We start from the raw sequence: 14,868 nt of genomic DNA on the forward strand, positions 1-14,868 counted from the left end.
AATTTCTAATGATTCCGCACACCACTTTTCTCACAAACACGCAGCCCTCCACTCCATGATCCACCGCCTCCTACACATCCCCCTTTCCCCCAAAAACTTCAAAATTGAACTCGTGAATATCACTAATATAGCTACCAACAATGGTTTCAACCCCAAACTAGTTGACACATTACTACGGAAAAAACAAAAAGCAATTGCCATAAAAAGCATTTTCGTATCTCAGCCCGCAGTATCTAAAGATTTTAAGTGGTGCTCGATCCCGTTTCTGGGAGATCTTTCATATAGGATTTCCAACTGCCTACCCACCTCACTCAAAGCAGCCTTCTACCCACCCATAACCCTCTCCAAACTTCTAGCCAATGGAAAAGACACCCAGGATAGCCTTCTCAAATCAGGCATTTATAAACTGAAATGCGAGGATTGCAACAGCGTTTACGTCGGTCAGACCGGCAGGAATATCAAGTTACGAGTCAAGGAACACGCTAGGTGTCACAAAAATCAGAATAACAACTCTCTCTTCGCCAAGCATTTACTAGAATTCAACCACAGCAGTGACTTTGTCCCAGAGATATTACACACACTCCCAAAAGGATTAAAAATGGACGCTCTCGAGCAATTAGAGATTAGAAGGCACTTGGTGAACCCCAACACGACACTTTGTAATGAGCAATTATTCCCATACCCCTCCCCACTCCTCTCCGAGAAAGTAGCCTGGAAATGGTCAAAACAATCCATCAACGCACCTGCGAGCCCCCACCCCCCTCAAATCCTTCCAACCCTCCCCGCCCCCACTCTGTCCTGAGGGTATACTATACTATATGCTTGCTCTGTCTGTTTTGCAAATTTGTACCTGATGATGCCGCAAGTCGGTGAAACGCGTCGTGCCGTATAATAAAATCTGTGGAAAAGTACGAGTCTTTCTTTCTATTTCAACAATGGATATCAATTACTTCCACGAAGTGAAGCCTGAAACAATAGAATTTATTTAGCTGATTTTGATATCCCTTTCCGTATATATTCACATTTTTCTTCTTCTGTACCGTCTCTCTATCCTCGATTTATTCTACTGCCTTATTATAGTTCTTATTAATGCTTCTTTATTCCATTTCCTCCACTCTGATTTCTGTTTCTACACTTCATTAGTGCTAAAATATTATCTGACTCCGCATTCGCTCCTGGGAAGCTATGGAGTTTGATTACGCTCTTCCATAATATGTGCTAAACCGATATCTATCAGATTGACAAGACATTTTCCACATTATATACGTATAATTTGATGTTTTGAATCGTATATTTATTATGATTCAACCCGGTCTACTTCAGAACTCCCTTTCTTTCTTTCCATGGCCATTCCTGGTTCCCCAACCACAGCACCCCACTAACTCCCATCTCCCCCTTACTCACCCCCTTGAAAATCAAAGATTTTTGGCCTAAGTAAACATATTTCTTGAAACAGTTTTTACTTAATATGAGACGTTTTTTAAGCACTGAAAAAGATGTTGTGTACAACTGAACTTTAGAATTTTGAACGCCGCCTTTTTTGTAAAAATACCTACCTAAGCGCCATAGATATAAAATGTTTTACCACAATCCTAAAAAAGAAGCTCGAGACGCGCATTTAACTGAAGTCGCGGGAAGTCATGGGTTACCTGTTGAGGTGGAAGAGCTGTACTTTAGTTTGAAAAGTTCTCGAGTGTTTTACTTTAATCCTGCTGAATATATCTCTATCAAAATGGATGCAACTATATCTTTGTCAAGAGTACGTATTGTAAAATGAAATAGTATAGTTATAATGCTTAAATTGATTGATTTGAAATAGATCTTTTTCGTAATAATGAATATGTAAAATCTTATCCCTAAGGGATGTTTTGCCTTTAATAAGAGGTGCAAAAAGAAAAGTCTCCCGAACTGGGATGTCAGTGGTAACCTGTGGTACCAGCATTATGAAATATTTAAAGCACTATCGTTGAAGAGGCAGGATGTGAGTGTGGAGTATTACTCCTGAACTACTATTCAAATTGAAAATAAGATAAATACCCAAATATGTATTATACTTATAAAAACCATAAACACAGTAATTAACCCGACCTCCAGGTTTATTACTGTGTTTATGGTTTTTTACTTATATATGTTAATCACGTTTTAAACAACTTGTAATTTTTAGGATTTCTGTGACTCGATTCATGGACCCTTTTTTGAAGAAGTTATAGAGTTTGTTAGGAAGTCTGGAGAATGCTTTTCGAAAGATATGGCGGAGAAAGTCCCTGCAGCCATGATACACACTGGTACGTATGATATTTCACTTTTAACTATTTGACATATTTTTACTATTTTTCTTGGAAAATTTTCCACATTTATTGAGCAACGAGCGGTAAATTTGTTCAATCCAATCTCCTCTATTCCTGAAAACAGCGATGTTATCAGCAAAGTAGGGAAAAATCAAGCAACTCTATTTTACCCCAATAGAACCACACCGTATATAATTTAAAATAATTGTTTTTCTTGCGTTGGTGGCCATTCCATTTGCAATATTAATTAGTCTTTTGCCTGATTACAGTTATGAAGTATCATGGGTCGGAGGGCACATATAATCATCATGGGCTCAATTTCGGTTTTGGGGGTCACAAGAGTTTATGGTATCACCATCACAATTCTGTGCAGGGTAATTGGAGGTTGTGGATACCCCCTCTTTGTAGATCTTTGCTTGCATGACTATAATCTCCGTATCGTTATCATTGCTAATGAAACCATAAATTGATGTTATGCAACTTTCCCCTCATTTCCTGTGACAGCTAACCTCCTCATTTGTGCATAGTTCTCCTTTTGACTGGATGTATGGTATGATGTATTAAGTTCGTTTGTTAACAAATTGTATTGATAGGCTTATTTTGTTTGCAAATAAGCGCATATTTTGGCAGAATGTTCCACATTAATGTTAGTTCCTATTGGAGAAAAGGGAAAGGCTTGGTATGAGAGGATCATACAGCTATACATTTGATTTTACGTTGAGCTAAGGTGGAAATTAGGATCATAAATAAAAGGATGGAGATGATCGAAGGGAATTTACTTTGGGGATGATGATCAGTTTGGGTTTAGAAAGGGGAGACGCACACACAATGCCATAGCAGTAATGAAATAACTAACATCGGGGAAAATGCGAGTACAGTCAATGTACATTTGTAAGTATTGTAGATAATTGGAAGGCATTGTAGAATAAATTGGGTAGAACTAATGAATGTACAACACGCTAGGAGTAGATTGGAGGGCTAAGAAACATATCAAGAACCTTTACATGTGCCAAACTGCTTAGGTGTATGGAGAGAGTGGGGTTGAGCAGTGTGAGGAAGAGGAGTAAGACAGGATGTCCATTGTCACCCATGCCTTTCAACTTGCATTGAGATGATATGGTAAAAATGGCATAGAAGGGGCTGCAAATAGGAATAAAATTTGTCAGGGAATTCATAAAACCAGGATTGTGAATGATCAAGCCTAAGTAGCCAGCCAAAGGGTTACAAGCATTGCTCACCACAGTAGAAAATCAGTGTGATAGATCTGTCGCTGAAGTGTGACAATATAAAAAGAGACGTTTCAGGTGTGATATGCTGGAATACCATGATTAATTAAAAATTGCCAATTTTTAATTAATAAGTGTGACTATCTGCCAACAGATGAAAACTGGATGTCCTCCATTGCACTTGGTCTTGAGCATCATGTTTCTTTTGCCTGTATCTTCTTCCATTTCTTATCTCAACAAACATTCCTTTACTTCTTCTTTCCTTTCCTCTCTGTCATTCAAATTTTCCCACTATGTCTCTTTTGAGCAAGTGACTTCAGTAGAATATGTGTATATGCCTCAACCAAGATATCTTTCTCTTTTTGATTTGTCGTCAGAGTTATCTTCCCTCTCCTTACAGCCATCCATCAGATGGGACATTAAACTGTGGACCCCTTGGTGCCTTTCGTAAAGAGTAGGCAGAGCCGATGCCAGATTTCTCTCCACTCTTCCTTTCCTATCTATCCATTTAGCTGTCAGTCGCCTTCCCTAAAACTACTACTCCTATTCTTATTGCTCTTCCTCATTCCACAGTGTAATAGTCCACTTTACCTCAACCATCCTTCTTCAAAACCACATTTCAAAACTCTCCAAGTATTTTTTCACCTTTCTTTAAACTAACCATATTTTACTGTTGTAAGATACCAAATTCCTGCTGAAACATTAAGTAAATATCTTTCTCAGATCGCTTGGAATTCTAGTCGATGCCAAAAGTTCCTTTACCTTTTCGAACGCTTTCTTACCCATAGATACCCTCTTTCTTATTTCCTCTGTACAACTTCCATTCTCCTGTGGACTAAGCTTCACAAATACTAAAATGATTTCACCTGCTCAACAGTTTTCCGTCTATGGATATGTCGTTGATTGCTAAATTCCTACTTTCTCACAACGCTTTTTAATTTCCGATGATAATGTTTATTTGAAATTCTTTCCCAACTCTTACCATACTATCTATCGTGTACTGTAGTTCATCTTCTGATTCTGGTAGTACTGCATGATCATCTCCATATTTCATTATCTTTATTCTTTCTTCTCCCACCCCCACTCTCTTGCTTTTCTGAAGCGTTGTTAGTAAGCTCTTGAGCAATATATTGGTGATAGGCAGCATCCTTGTCTAGTAACCCTTCCAGCACATAACTCATCTGTCTCATCATTTCTTATTCTTACCACCACTTTTTGTTCTGTGTATACGTATTTATTTTATTATTTTTGTATCCTGCCAGTCATTACTAGTATATTTTTGAATCCTCAGAAGCATATTGCAGTTGACTCTGTCAAATGCCTTCTTCTAATTGACAAAACATGCATGCAGATCCTGATTTGTATTTAACATTTTTTTCTCTATCATCCTCGGAAAGTTAGTGGCATCTCATTTTATTTTAACCTTTCTGAATCCAAACTTATTTAAGCCCTTATTCTCTTCAATACCCCTTTCTGTTTTCTGATGCAACTCTGGTTATAGCTTTTGTAAAATTATAGTAATATGAGGGTAATCCCAGAAGTACCCAACCCAACAAAGAAAACATAAAAATTTTGGAAAAAAATGTATTTAATTTTCAGAATAATATTCTTTCAGCACTGTACACTTTTCCCAGCGATATTCAATAAGTTTGATACCCTTTTTATAATAAGAACTATCTTGCTCCTCAAAATAGCCATTAACTGCCGACATCACTTCTTCATGATTGGAAAATCTCTGACCACTGAGCCATTTTTTCAAGTTTACGAACAGAAAATAAGCCAAGGGGGGCTAAATCTGGCGAATAGGGTGCATGAGGTAGCAATTCAAACTTTTATTCATGAATTTTGGCCATAGCAATAATGGATTTGTGAGCTGGTTCATTGTCTCTGTGAAACAACACTTTCTTCCTTGCCAAATGCGGCCGCTTTTGCTTGATATCTTCGCTCAAATGTTGCAATAAGTTCACATAACACTCGCCATTGATGGTTTTTCCTTTTTCAAGATAGTCAATGAAAATTATCCCATGCGCATCCCAAAAAACCAACGCTAAGACCTTGCCTGCGGATGAAGCGGTCTTCGCTTTCTTTGGATCCGGTTCTCTGTTTTGAATGCGTTGTTTTGATTATTCTTTTGTCTCGGGTGTGAAGTCCTAAACCTATGTTTCATCCATGGTTATGAAGCAGTGCAAAACTTCTGATTTGTTGCTGTGAAACTTTGCTAAACACTCAATTGAAACATCTGCAGGACACTGGTTTTGCTCGAGTGTCAGCAAATGCGGCATCCATCTTGCCCACAGCTTTCTCATGTCCAGATTTTCAGTAAATATGCGATGTACCGCACTTTTTGAAATGCCTACTATATCTGCTAGCTTGTTCACTTTCTGTCGACTATCATCCAGTATCAATTTGTGGATTTTCTTCTCTATTTCTGGAGTTGTCATCATTTGCTATGCTCGTCTTGACAGCTTGTACAGCCTCTTTTAAACTCTGCTACCCAATATTTTACTGTTGTAAACAAAGGAGCAGACTCACCCAGAGTGGAATCCAGTTCAGCTTTTATATTGGTTGGGCTAAGGCATTTCAAATAAAAGTATTGTATCACATAACGATAACCAATTTTCTCCATTTTCACAAATTCACTGAAAACGCTCACTATTGATGGCTGCCAAACAAATTCTAAACAACGTGTCATCTTCAAACTTGAAACATATGCTTTCTAGATTGCATTCTTTCTAATATAGATATATTTTTCAAAAAAGTGCCGCCATCACTAGGTCTCACCGGTTACTTATGGGCCCCCTGTATAATGAAAGATAAAACTGATTGTCCTATAATCTTTACATTATTTCACATTGTGCTTCTTGGGCAAGTTAGCTAAAAAATGTCTTGAGTACCTAAATTTTCAAATAAAATGCTCGAGTCTTAGATTCAATTGACTAGACTGGCCAGTCTAGACATTGCATTAGATCCTAATGCTTCCAAAGCCTCAGATACAGGTACTCTGTTGTAGCCCAATGCTTTCTTTTCCTTGGGATTGTGAATCACCTTATCCACCTTGCATCTTGTTCTTCTATCATCTTCATCACATTCACATTTATCTTCCAGCACCAGCCTGTGAATCATATAATCCCTCGAGATGCATCATCCATACTTTTCTTTCCTCTTTCTTTGACATCATCTTTCTATTTTAATTTACCATTCCATGTTTATTTATTTTCCTTGGTTCTCTTATCATTAGAATTCTTACCATTCTGTACATTTCTCTTAATTTTTGTATTTTATTCATCTTGTCACATTGTGTATCCATCCAGGTCTCTCTAGTCAATCTCCTTAATGCATTGCTAAGTTACCTGTACTGTCTTCTTTCATCTTTGAAAGAGTCATTTTTCCACTTTCTACATTTGCCAGTTTCATCTAACATACTCTCTGTAATTCACTCTTTCTTATTCCTTTTCTTTTTTGCTTCTCCAACTTCATTTCCTAAAGCCATCAGCATTGTATTTTGAATGACATCTCAACCCACTGTTATATCTAATGTCTATTTTCAATTGTCATTTACTCTTGACATATTCCACATAATCTTTTTCAGAAATTTCTTTCTTCAGTGTTTTACCCTCCCATTTTCTTGCCTGCATTTGTTTTCTAACATGTGTCAATGCTGTTCATAAATCTGTCCCGTGTAAGTTATGGGATGTGTCAGCATCCACTCCTGGGAAGGTTTTAGCCATCTTGACATTGCTTTTGAACCTTTTATTTACTATAGTACAATGTCTGATACCTGGAAATATCCCCAGGAGTCTTCATGGATGATTGATAAACCGTTTAGAAGCCATACAAAGATCCAAAAATTTGCAGAAGATTTGGAAACTATGTAAATTTTTCCTCTCATCCCCCTTATCTCTCTCTTCCCTTCCCCAGTATACCCTTTGAATCTCCTGTCATTGTCATTCCGAATTGTTCTTCCCTGTTTTCCTCTTAGATTGCCTTTATCTGCTCATATATCTGATCTACCACATCAATGCCGATGTAGGTATGAAAACCTGAATAATCAAGGTGTCCACTGCCCCTCTCAGCAGTCTATTTGCTAAAGCTCTGTTGCTAACCTACCTTCCATATACCAATTCTCATTCCAAACATTTTCTTTTACTCTTTTTCCCCTTGTGTCTTACATCGCATGATTTTCCTGGGAAGGTGCCCACCCAAAGATCCGAGTGTATGTTTTAACTCCGGACTATTTCTTCTCAGGAAAAACTGAACTAACAAGGACATCCTATTGGGACTAGGGTTCCCACATGAGTCCTAAATGCACTGATTTCCTCTTGCCTTCCGCATCTTATGCCATTAACCTTTTTGGGGTTATCTACCTTTAGGAGTGGTTTCCCCTTCAAGGGCAGCAGAATGCCCTCCCTTCTATCTGCTCATGCAACCTCCAAAGAGGCTGTTGGCTATGATTCAAGGGAGTTTCTTTATTTTGGGAGATACTTGGTACCTCCATCATTGGTTGCTTGTGCAAAAAACGTTGGTCCCTCTCTACCATTGGGCACTATTAGTCTCAATCTTGCCTAATTAAGTCAATAAATAAAATAAACAAATAAAATAAAATTAGGAGGTGAAGGTAAGGGTTTTGCATTAGGAATGGGATTGGAATCAATGCTAGTGAAACAAATTTTATGAGGCTTTTGGAAAAGAACTTCGAGTAAACATGAAGGAAAGTAAACACCTGGCAGTAAGGGTAGATGGATTGAGCTACCCAGCTAAGGAACCATTAAGGCAGCATTACAGTTCTAAGTATTTAGTTTCCTTTATTCATTCATCCTCAAGGCGTGAATACAATGTGGAATACAGTGCTTCAGGCTCGAGGAGCAATTCAAATGTCAAATGTAGCTCTATGGAGCAGTTCTAAGGAAATAAAGTCCTGCAAACAATTGTAGGGAGTATACTGACTAATAGGGCGAAGGGCTGGACTTAGAGTGACTGCCTAGAAAGTAAAATATAAGGTTCGGAGATGAGAGGGTTAAGCAGAGGAGCCGAGATATATAAATAAGAAAGGAAAAAAATGATGATGTCAGATTATGAATGGGCATGAGAAAAGCAATGGCACAAAGAATCCAGAGCTGAACTCTCCAATCATATGGCCAAGTTCAAAGAATGGACGATGGAAGATGGCCTAGAATTTTGTTGGGGACACCACCGGGAAGAGGGAAATGTGAATGGCCTAGGGAGACGAGAGAGCGGAAGTGGCCTTAATCTTGAGGGATTGAGGCTTAGAAGAGGAAGAAAGCTACAAGACTGGAGGATGAGAGTACAGGGTAGCCTCTGATAGGTGAGAAGGCCATTAAAAGTAGGTAATAAATGAGTGCCCATCCTGATGTGGGAGTAAACTGCACTTAGTGGTGGAGTGTGGGCAGCAGTCTCCTGTTTATCAAAGCATTAGGGACACAAGCTTATTTAAGCTAGCGATAGTGTCTGGAATATTGCAAGAGTTTGGTTTCAATTGCTACATGCTGGGAAAAAAGGTGCCAAAACGGACATTAATGTGGCATTACTGAGGTAGGAAATCCTGCACTTGGCCAAAGTTCCTCTGTTAGTCAAAGCTGGCAAATTTGCATACCCTGCCTTCCATTTTTTTTAACTGTCAATAAAAGACCTTGGACTAATGAGGCCATAGTGAGTGTCTGAGATCAAGACCGACCCACCAAGAAACAGACATGGTATTAACTGGGCTATCAACATTCAAATTATAAGAGATATGCTCGGAAAGGGGAGTTAGGTTGTGAATGAAATGGTGCATAGGAGAATGAATATTTTGTGTGTATGCAAGTGAAGTGCAGATGGTGTGATCTTTTTGAAATTAATAGCATAATATTTGGGAATTATAATGCAGCATACGCGGCAGTCATGGTGTAAATTCTGCTTGACTGATTCAAAGGTTGTTTGGCAGTCTGTCAATTGATGGAAAAGCTGTGAGTATAGATGCTCAGGTGGAGGGATGAGTTACTGATTACTCTTTCATTACTGTGAATTGTGTAACTTATTTTAGTAAAATAAAATATAGTTGTGCCCAAGAACATGAGATTCGTGTAAGATAATCACATGACAAATATTTTATTGTAATGAATTCTATATAGGGAGAGTGAGTAATACTAAGGTTCCAAGTAATACTTGGAACTCTTTCATTGAGGGCACAAAATCATTTGAAATGTTTCTCAGAATTGTCTAGAATACACCCTTCATGCTTTGTCTAAAATACACACGGTGCACTGTATGTTGCAATAACATTTCTTCTAATTACATCTTTTATACAAACCCAGAACTATCTAGGAAACACTTAACTTGTATTTCCGTGTGCTCATTTTAGCCCTCTAACTCAGAATCAAGGCTACATCCTGACTACCATTTACACTATCATAAACTCCTTGAGTATTGTGCCAAACAATTTCTGTCAATTTCATGACTATCACACCCCTTATTTATAGGGCTTTAGAGCCATCAACCATAATTTTACTTTATCATTGTTGAAATTATTTTTAATCTGATCCTTAACTTTTTGATGAGTTTAACCAGTCAAATTCAGGTATAGTATTTTTCTTGTAGAATTTCACTTTTTCTCTAACATGTGTTAATTTTTGTTGCATTTTTTCTTCTTTTGATTTGATTAGCATGAAATCCTCTAATTGTGTTATTTTTGTTGATTATGGCTTTTTTTAATAATTTGTCTTTAGGCTTGGCTTTGGCAGACTGCATTCAAATTTATTCCACTCTAACATCAAAGATGAGGAAGGAGGTGACACCTTATATTGCAGTTTTAAAGGGAAAAGAATGCCCATCACTCAAAGTGGCTGTGGAATCAATAGTGCAGCAGTTCACATCTGTCTTACAGACCAAAGTATGCTACTAGTGATCACTTCAGACACTTTAAATCGTTACAAATTTTAGCAATTGTTTGTTGCTCTCCAATTGCTGTGAACTAAGTGTAGCGGTTCTCAGAGGAGTTAACAAATTGCCATTTTTGTACCCAAGGAAACCCCTCACGGTTAGAAATATCAGGCAATGGCTTGGAGTACTTTGGTGAGGACCATCAATTTGGCGTTATAGGTGAAATTTTGAAAGAACGTGTATCTGTTGTAGTTATGTAAATGTTAATTTGTCTAATCTGTGAAAAATCATTTTTTAAATGCTTCTAAAAGTTTCAGTTAAAAAATATTTTAATAAAAGCCCTGTGATAGAGAGGATAGTAGACTTAAATGAAATTGAGATGATAAACCATTTCTACTTGTGTTTTGATGCAAAAAAAACTTATTTTTATACATTTTGATGATTAAGCACTGGCAACCAAAGAGCAAAAGGGAATACAAGTCATGTAAGGAATTAATGATACATATTTTGAATTATCATTTTCATAAATAATTAAAACAAATGCGCAAACATGTTCTAGTAATTTTACTCATGTGCTGGGTCCCTCAGAAAGATATATTTCAGTGAATACTTCAAAGTCTTAATATTTTTACATTTAACAATATTTTCCACATCACCTTGGTGCGTGACAAAAGTAAATGATTAATTAATTGAACTGGAATGGTGAATCCCATTGATAAGTGTACTGAACTTAAACAAAATATACAGAAAAGTTCCAGAGTACCTAGAAAAATTTTCTCAAAATATAGTTGAATGGAACTGGTTTCCTTGATTCTGTTTAAGCTTAGCCCGACTTGCTGTCACGCTTGGGGTACATTTAAAAACTAAATATAGACATTAATATTAAAAATTACCACTAATCAGTTTTCTCAAAAGTAGTTAAAAAATTTTGCACTCTATATGAGTAAGTAAGTACATTCTAGGAATCCCCGCTGACTTCAAGACTAATCTTTTGAGTAAGGAGTAGTTCTAAGCCTAATTTATTTTTATGTCTCACTAATCATTACATAGATACAATTCTATAATATTCAGTTCTTAAGTACAGATGTATTTTTTTCTAGTCAAGAGTCGCACGAAAGAAAAGGAAGACTGAAAGGATTGATAGTGATAGTTCAGAGTGTGAATCTTCGGGAGAAGAAGATGTGCTTGTGAAGAGCTTAAAGAGAAGCAATCTCAATTTTCCATCCCTCATTGATTGGTATAGCACGTTGGTTGACAGTAAGGGTGTGAGAACTGCACATTCTGCAGAGAAAAAGGCATTAGTGATATTTTTTGCTGATGTGGAAGGCTGTGCTCCATCTGTCCTCCAAGATCTCATTTACCTTTCAAAGTAAGTGAACATGGCATAAATGATTTCTGAAATTTAGATCATGTATATGGTCTTAGAAAAAGTAGAGATTTTTGGAAACAGCTTTTTGATATTGGATGGGTTCAGATGAATCTATGAATGAAAGTATGGCTCACAATATTCATCAACCTTAAGTTTGGATTTTAAAAGATGTAGCTAGATGTCAACTCTATGCCATATGACAAGTTCAATTCACAAATGAGATACAGTGGTGCCTATTCTTTTCTGTGTGTTGCCTTTGGTTTCTCATAGTTATAATTTTTTAACTGGGAGGGTTCTTGAGAGATCTTCCTCATCAGCATCACTCTGTTGAAGTAATTGATCCAATATAAAACTTTGGCGCTCGACGCATGTTCAATTTGCTTACTCATGTATACTAGGGTGTCAACCCGAAGGAATTCCATGAAGTCCTGGGACAACTCTGGAAATAGGCTGCCTGGAAACAATTAGAGAATTATCGCCTGAACCTGGATATTTCCTCTTTGCTTTACCATTATTCTTAATGATCTGCAAAGGTTTAGGTCATATTTAAGTAGCCCTCCCCTCTCACAGGACCTTATAAAACTATGGTTGAGAGAGAATCATAACACTGAATTATCAAACCTTTTACAGTCATTTCATTTGTCATCTGACCATGCCTCATTGGCAGGTTGGATGGAAAATTATCCTACAAATATCTCCCCGGCAGTTAGGATTTTGGAGAAATGACAAATTTTTGAAAACTACCTAAAAAGAACGGTTTTTTCACAGCTTAACCAATTTCTAATTTGGGTTCAGTTTAAATGCCATCTTCATGCAAAGATATTCATTATAGTTATCATCAGTGATAGCATGTGCAGTTTTTCCAATTTTGTCATAAAGGTTGTCATTTTAAATATACTGTACTGGTATTCTTTGTCTCAAGAGTCAAAGATAAACATTATAATCTGAGGCAAGTTATCCCTCTAGAGGGAAAAAGAAATTAGAATGTTTGCATTTAAAAATTATTATTATCTGACTTGCTGTGTTTTCTGTATCTTATGACTCTCCAAAGCAAGCTTCATTGGATTCAAGTTGCTTCTCTCAAGTTTAATTCTTTTCAAATATTTTGTCCTTATGCCCGCTCTTTGTTTCCTTTGTCATTTTCCTAATCAGTTTTCTTAGCAGCCAGTGCCAGAATGCTCACAACAGCTTCCTATTATAGCTGAATCCACCCTTGGTCTGTTGTGGGAGTGGGGTATGCTGGAATTAAAGGCAATGCTGTTTCAGATTCTCATAGTCAGCTCCTGCAAGCCCAATTTTCAGATAGGAGGCATGGGAATTGATAATTTAATGACAGCAAAGCATTTTGGTATATATTAGGGGTGCCTTTTTCATATGAAATGTACCTCATTATTGGCACTCTTTTGTCATATTTTGTGTGCTTATACTGTCCTCTTTTATGGATGGGCAGGTGTCTCACATGCTGATTTACTGGTATGCATTACAGTTCAGTATTGACTTTTTTGAGAGCCAGCCAATGATTGAAGCGTCTTGTGCTTGGGGAGAAAGGCATTCATTTTGTCCAAAAAAGTTTGAAACGGTCTAGGCATGCAAAATGAAGAATGTGGATTAAACAGTTATTGGCAGATGCCGTGGTTTATCATAGTTGTCTCTTAACCATTTTAAAGAGCAGAGAAAAGTTGTCTACTTTTGTGTTGAAAATTTTTTGTGAGATATAGGCCATAATTTCCTCCCGATTGCAATACTTCCCGGAGCATTTGGAGGAATAAGAGAAAGATGGTTGCCTTGTCCAACTTTTGGATTTCTATTACTCAATCACTTGGGACTAAATGGTAAATGAGCTGCTCACTTATATTGTTTAATCTCTCTTCCTTATATTCATGTAGTTTTGAATCACTCTGTGCCTTATATGGTGTTTGTTAAGTCTGGGGAAATGGAAGAAAATATGGAAAAATGGAGGAATTTTTCTACATTTTAAAAGGACACCCTCTCTACCTACATGCCATTGGTATTTTTTAATAAATGCCATTGAAGCCAGACAGACAGTCTTTCTAAAAATAGTTTTGTCTCTTGAAGTATGCATGGTGATTTATTTGAACAATTTTATTTTTTCAAGAAATTACCTGAAGAAATTGCCGTTGGTTCTTATGTTCAGCATTACAAGTTCTCCATCTCTGTTGACGCGTTATGTATCCGAGCATGCATTGTCGAACCTCTCTTACAAATTCATTCAGTCTCCATCTACAAATAATATACTTCATGACTTGGTAAAGGAGGTAAGTGTATTTTTCTAGAAATGAGTGTTTTTAACTGCTAAATATTTTTGTGTTACTGATATATTTTGTCATCTTTTCTAGGTGATCATTTCACCAAAATCAATTTTCTTGTTGAGTGGAAAAATATTGAATATATTCATGAACACCTTTAATTTTTTAGACAATTCGCTAACTGGATTTATGAGGATGTATCAGGTAGGTGGTAATAATTATAATGTTTACTTGTTTAAGATGACCACTGTTCATTACACTATGTGAAGTTAGGGTGTATAAGACAAGTCGAGAATGTTAATAAATAAATATATGTTCTACTTGAGTTGAGTGATAAGAGCAATAAGTGTAAAGAAGTGAATGAGAAATTTACATTTCGTCAAAGTAATCCATCCCCAGATTGGTAATATTCTTTACGAATTAGAAGGTAAGTTTATCGTATAATTATGTCTTTTATGATTGAAGGTATTGTAACATTGTATGTAACTTCAAGTATACTCGTAAAGATGGATTTTGTGGGAAATTAAAGAAATAATGAAAAAGAATGATGAGAAACTATCAGTATTTGAGAGAGAGAGAATACATTTTAATTAGCGGTGCATTGTTTAATGATGTGTTACATTAAGTAACTTGGTATAGCTAATTTGGCACAGCAAAGAAAGAAAAGCAAAATACTGTGTGCTCTCCTGACTGAAATACAGTGGAAGTAATTTGTCATTCTTTTAAGGTGAGAATGATAATCTTGATTGGAAGACTAAGAATAGGAATAAGAATTTATTGCAAACAAAATTCACCAATTTGTCATTTTTAAAAAGCAAATTTTTATATAAAAATGGAACATA

The 14,868-nt window shown here is 36.6% G+C and overlaps 1 protein-coding gene across 1 annotated transcript in view; it reads left to right on the forward strand.

Annotated features, from left to right (window-relative positions):
* Positions 1-1,667: 1,667 nt before the first annotated feature.
* The window catches only part of Orc3 (origin recognition complex subunit 3), a 33,533-nt gene continuing 20,332 nt past the window's right edge, over positions 1,668-14,868 (forward strand). Inside the window, exons 1-7 of the mRNA XM_071584413.1 lie at positions 1,668-1,759; positions 1,862-1,981; positions 2,165-2,285; positions 10,237-10,400; positions 11,491-11,759; positions 13,876-14,035; positions 14,117-14,230. Of these exons, the coding sequence (XP_071440514.1) occupies positions 1,733-1,759; positions 1,862-1,981; positions 2,165-2,285; positions 10,237-10,400; positions 11,491-11,759; positions 13,876-14,035; positions 14,117-14,230 (975 nt within the window). The 5' untranslated portion in view covers positions 1,668-1,732. The remainder of the gene's footprint in view (positions 1,760-1,861; positions 1,982-2,164; positions 2,286-10,236; positions 10,401-11,490; positions 11,760-13,875; positions 14,036-14,116; positions 14,231-14,868) is intronic.

The sequence above is a fragment of the Hetaerina americana genome, unplaced genomic scaffold (assembly GCF_022747635.1).
Source record: "Hetaerina americana unplaced genomic scaffold, ioHetAmer1.1.p SCAF_19, whole genome shotgun sequence".
In the NCBI taxonomy this organism is placed as follows: Eukaryota; Metazoa; Arthropoda; class Insecta; order Odonata; family Calopterygidae; genus Hetaerina; species Hetaerina americana.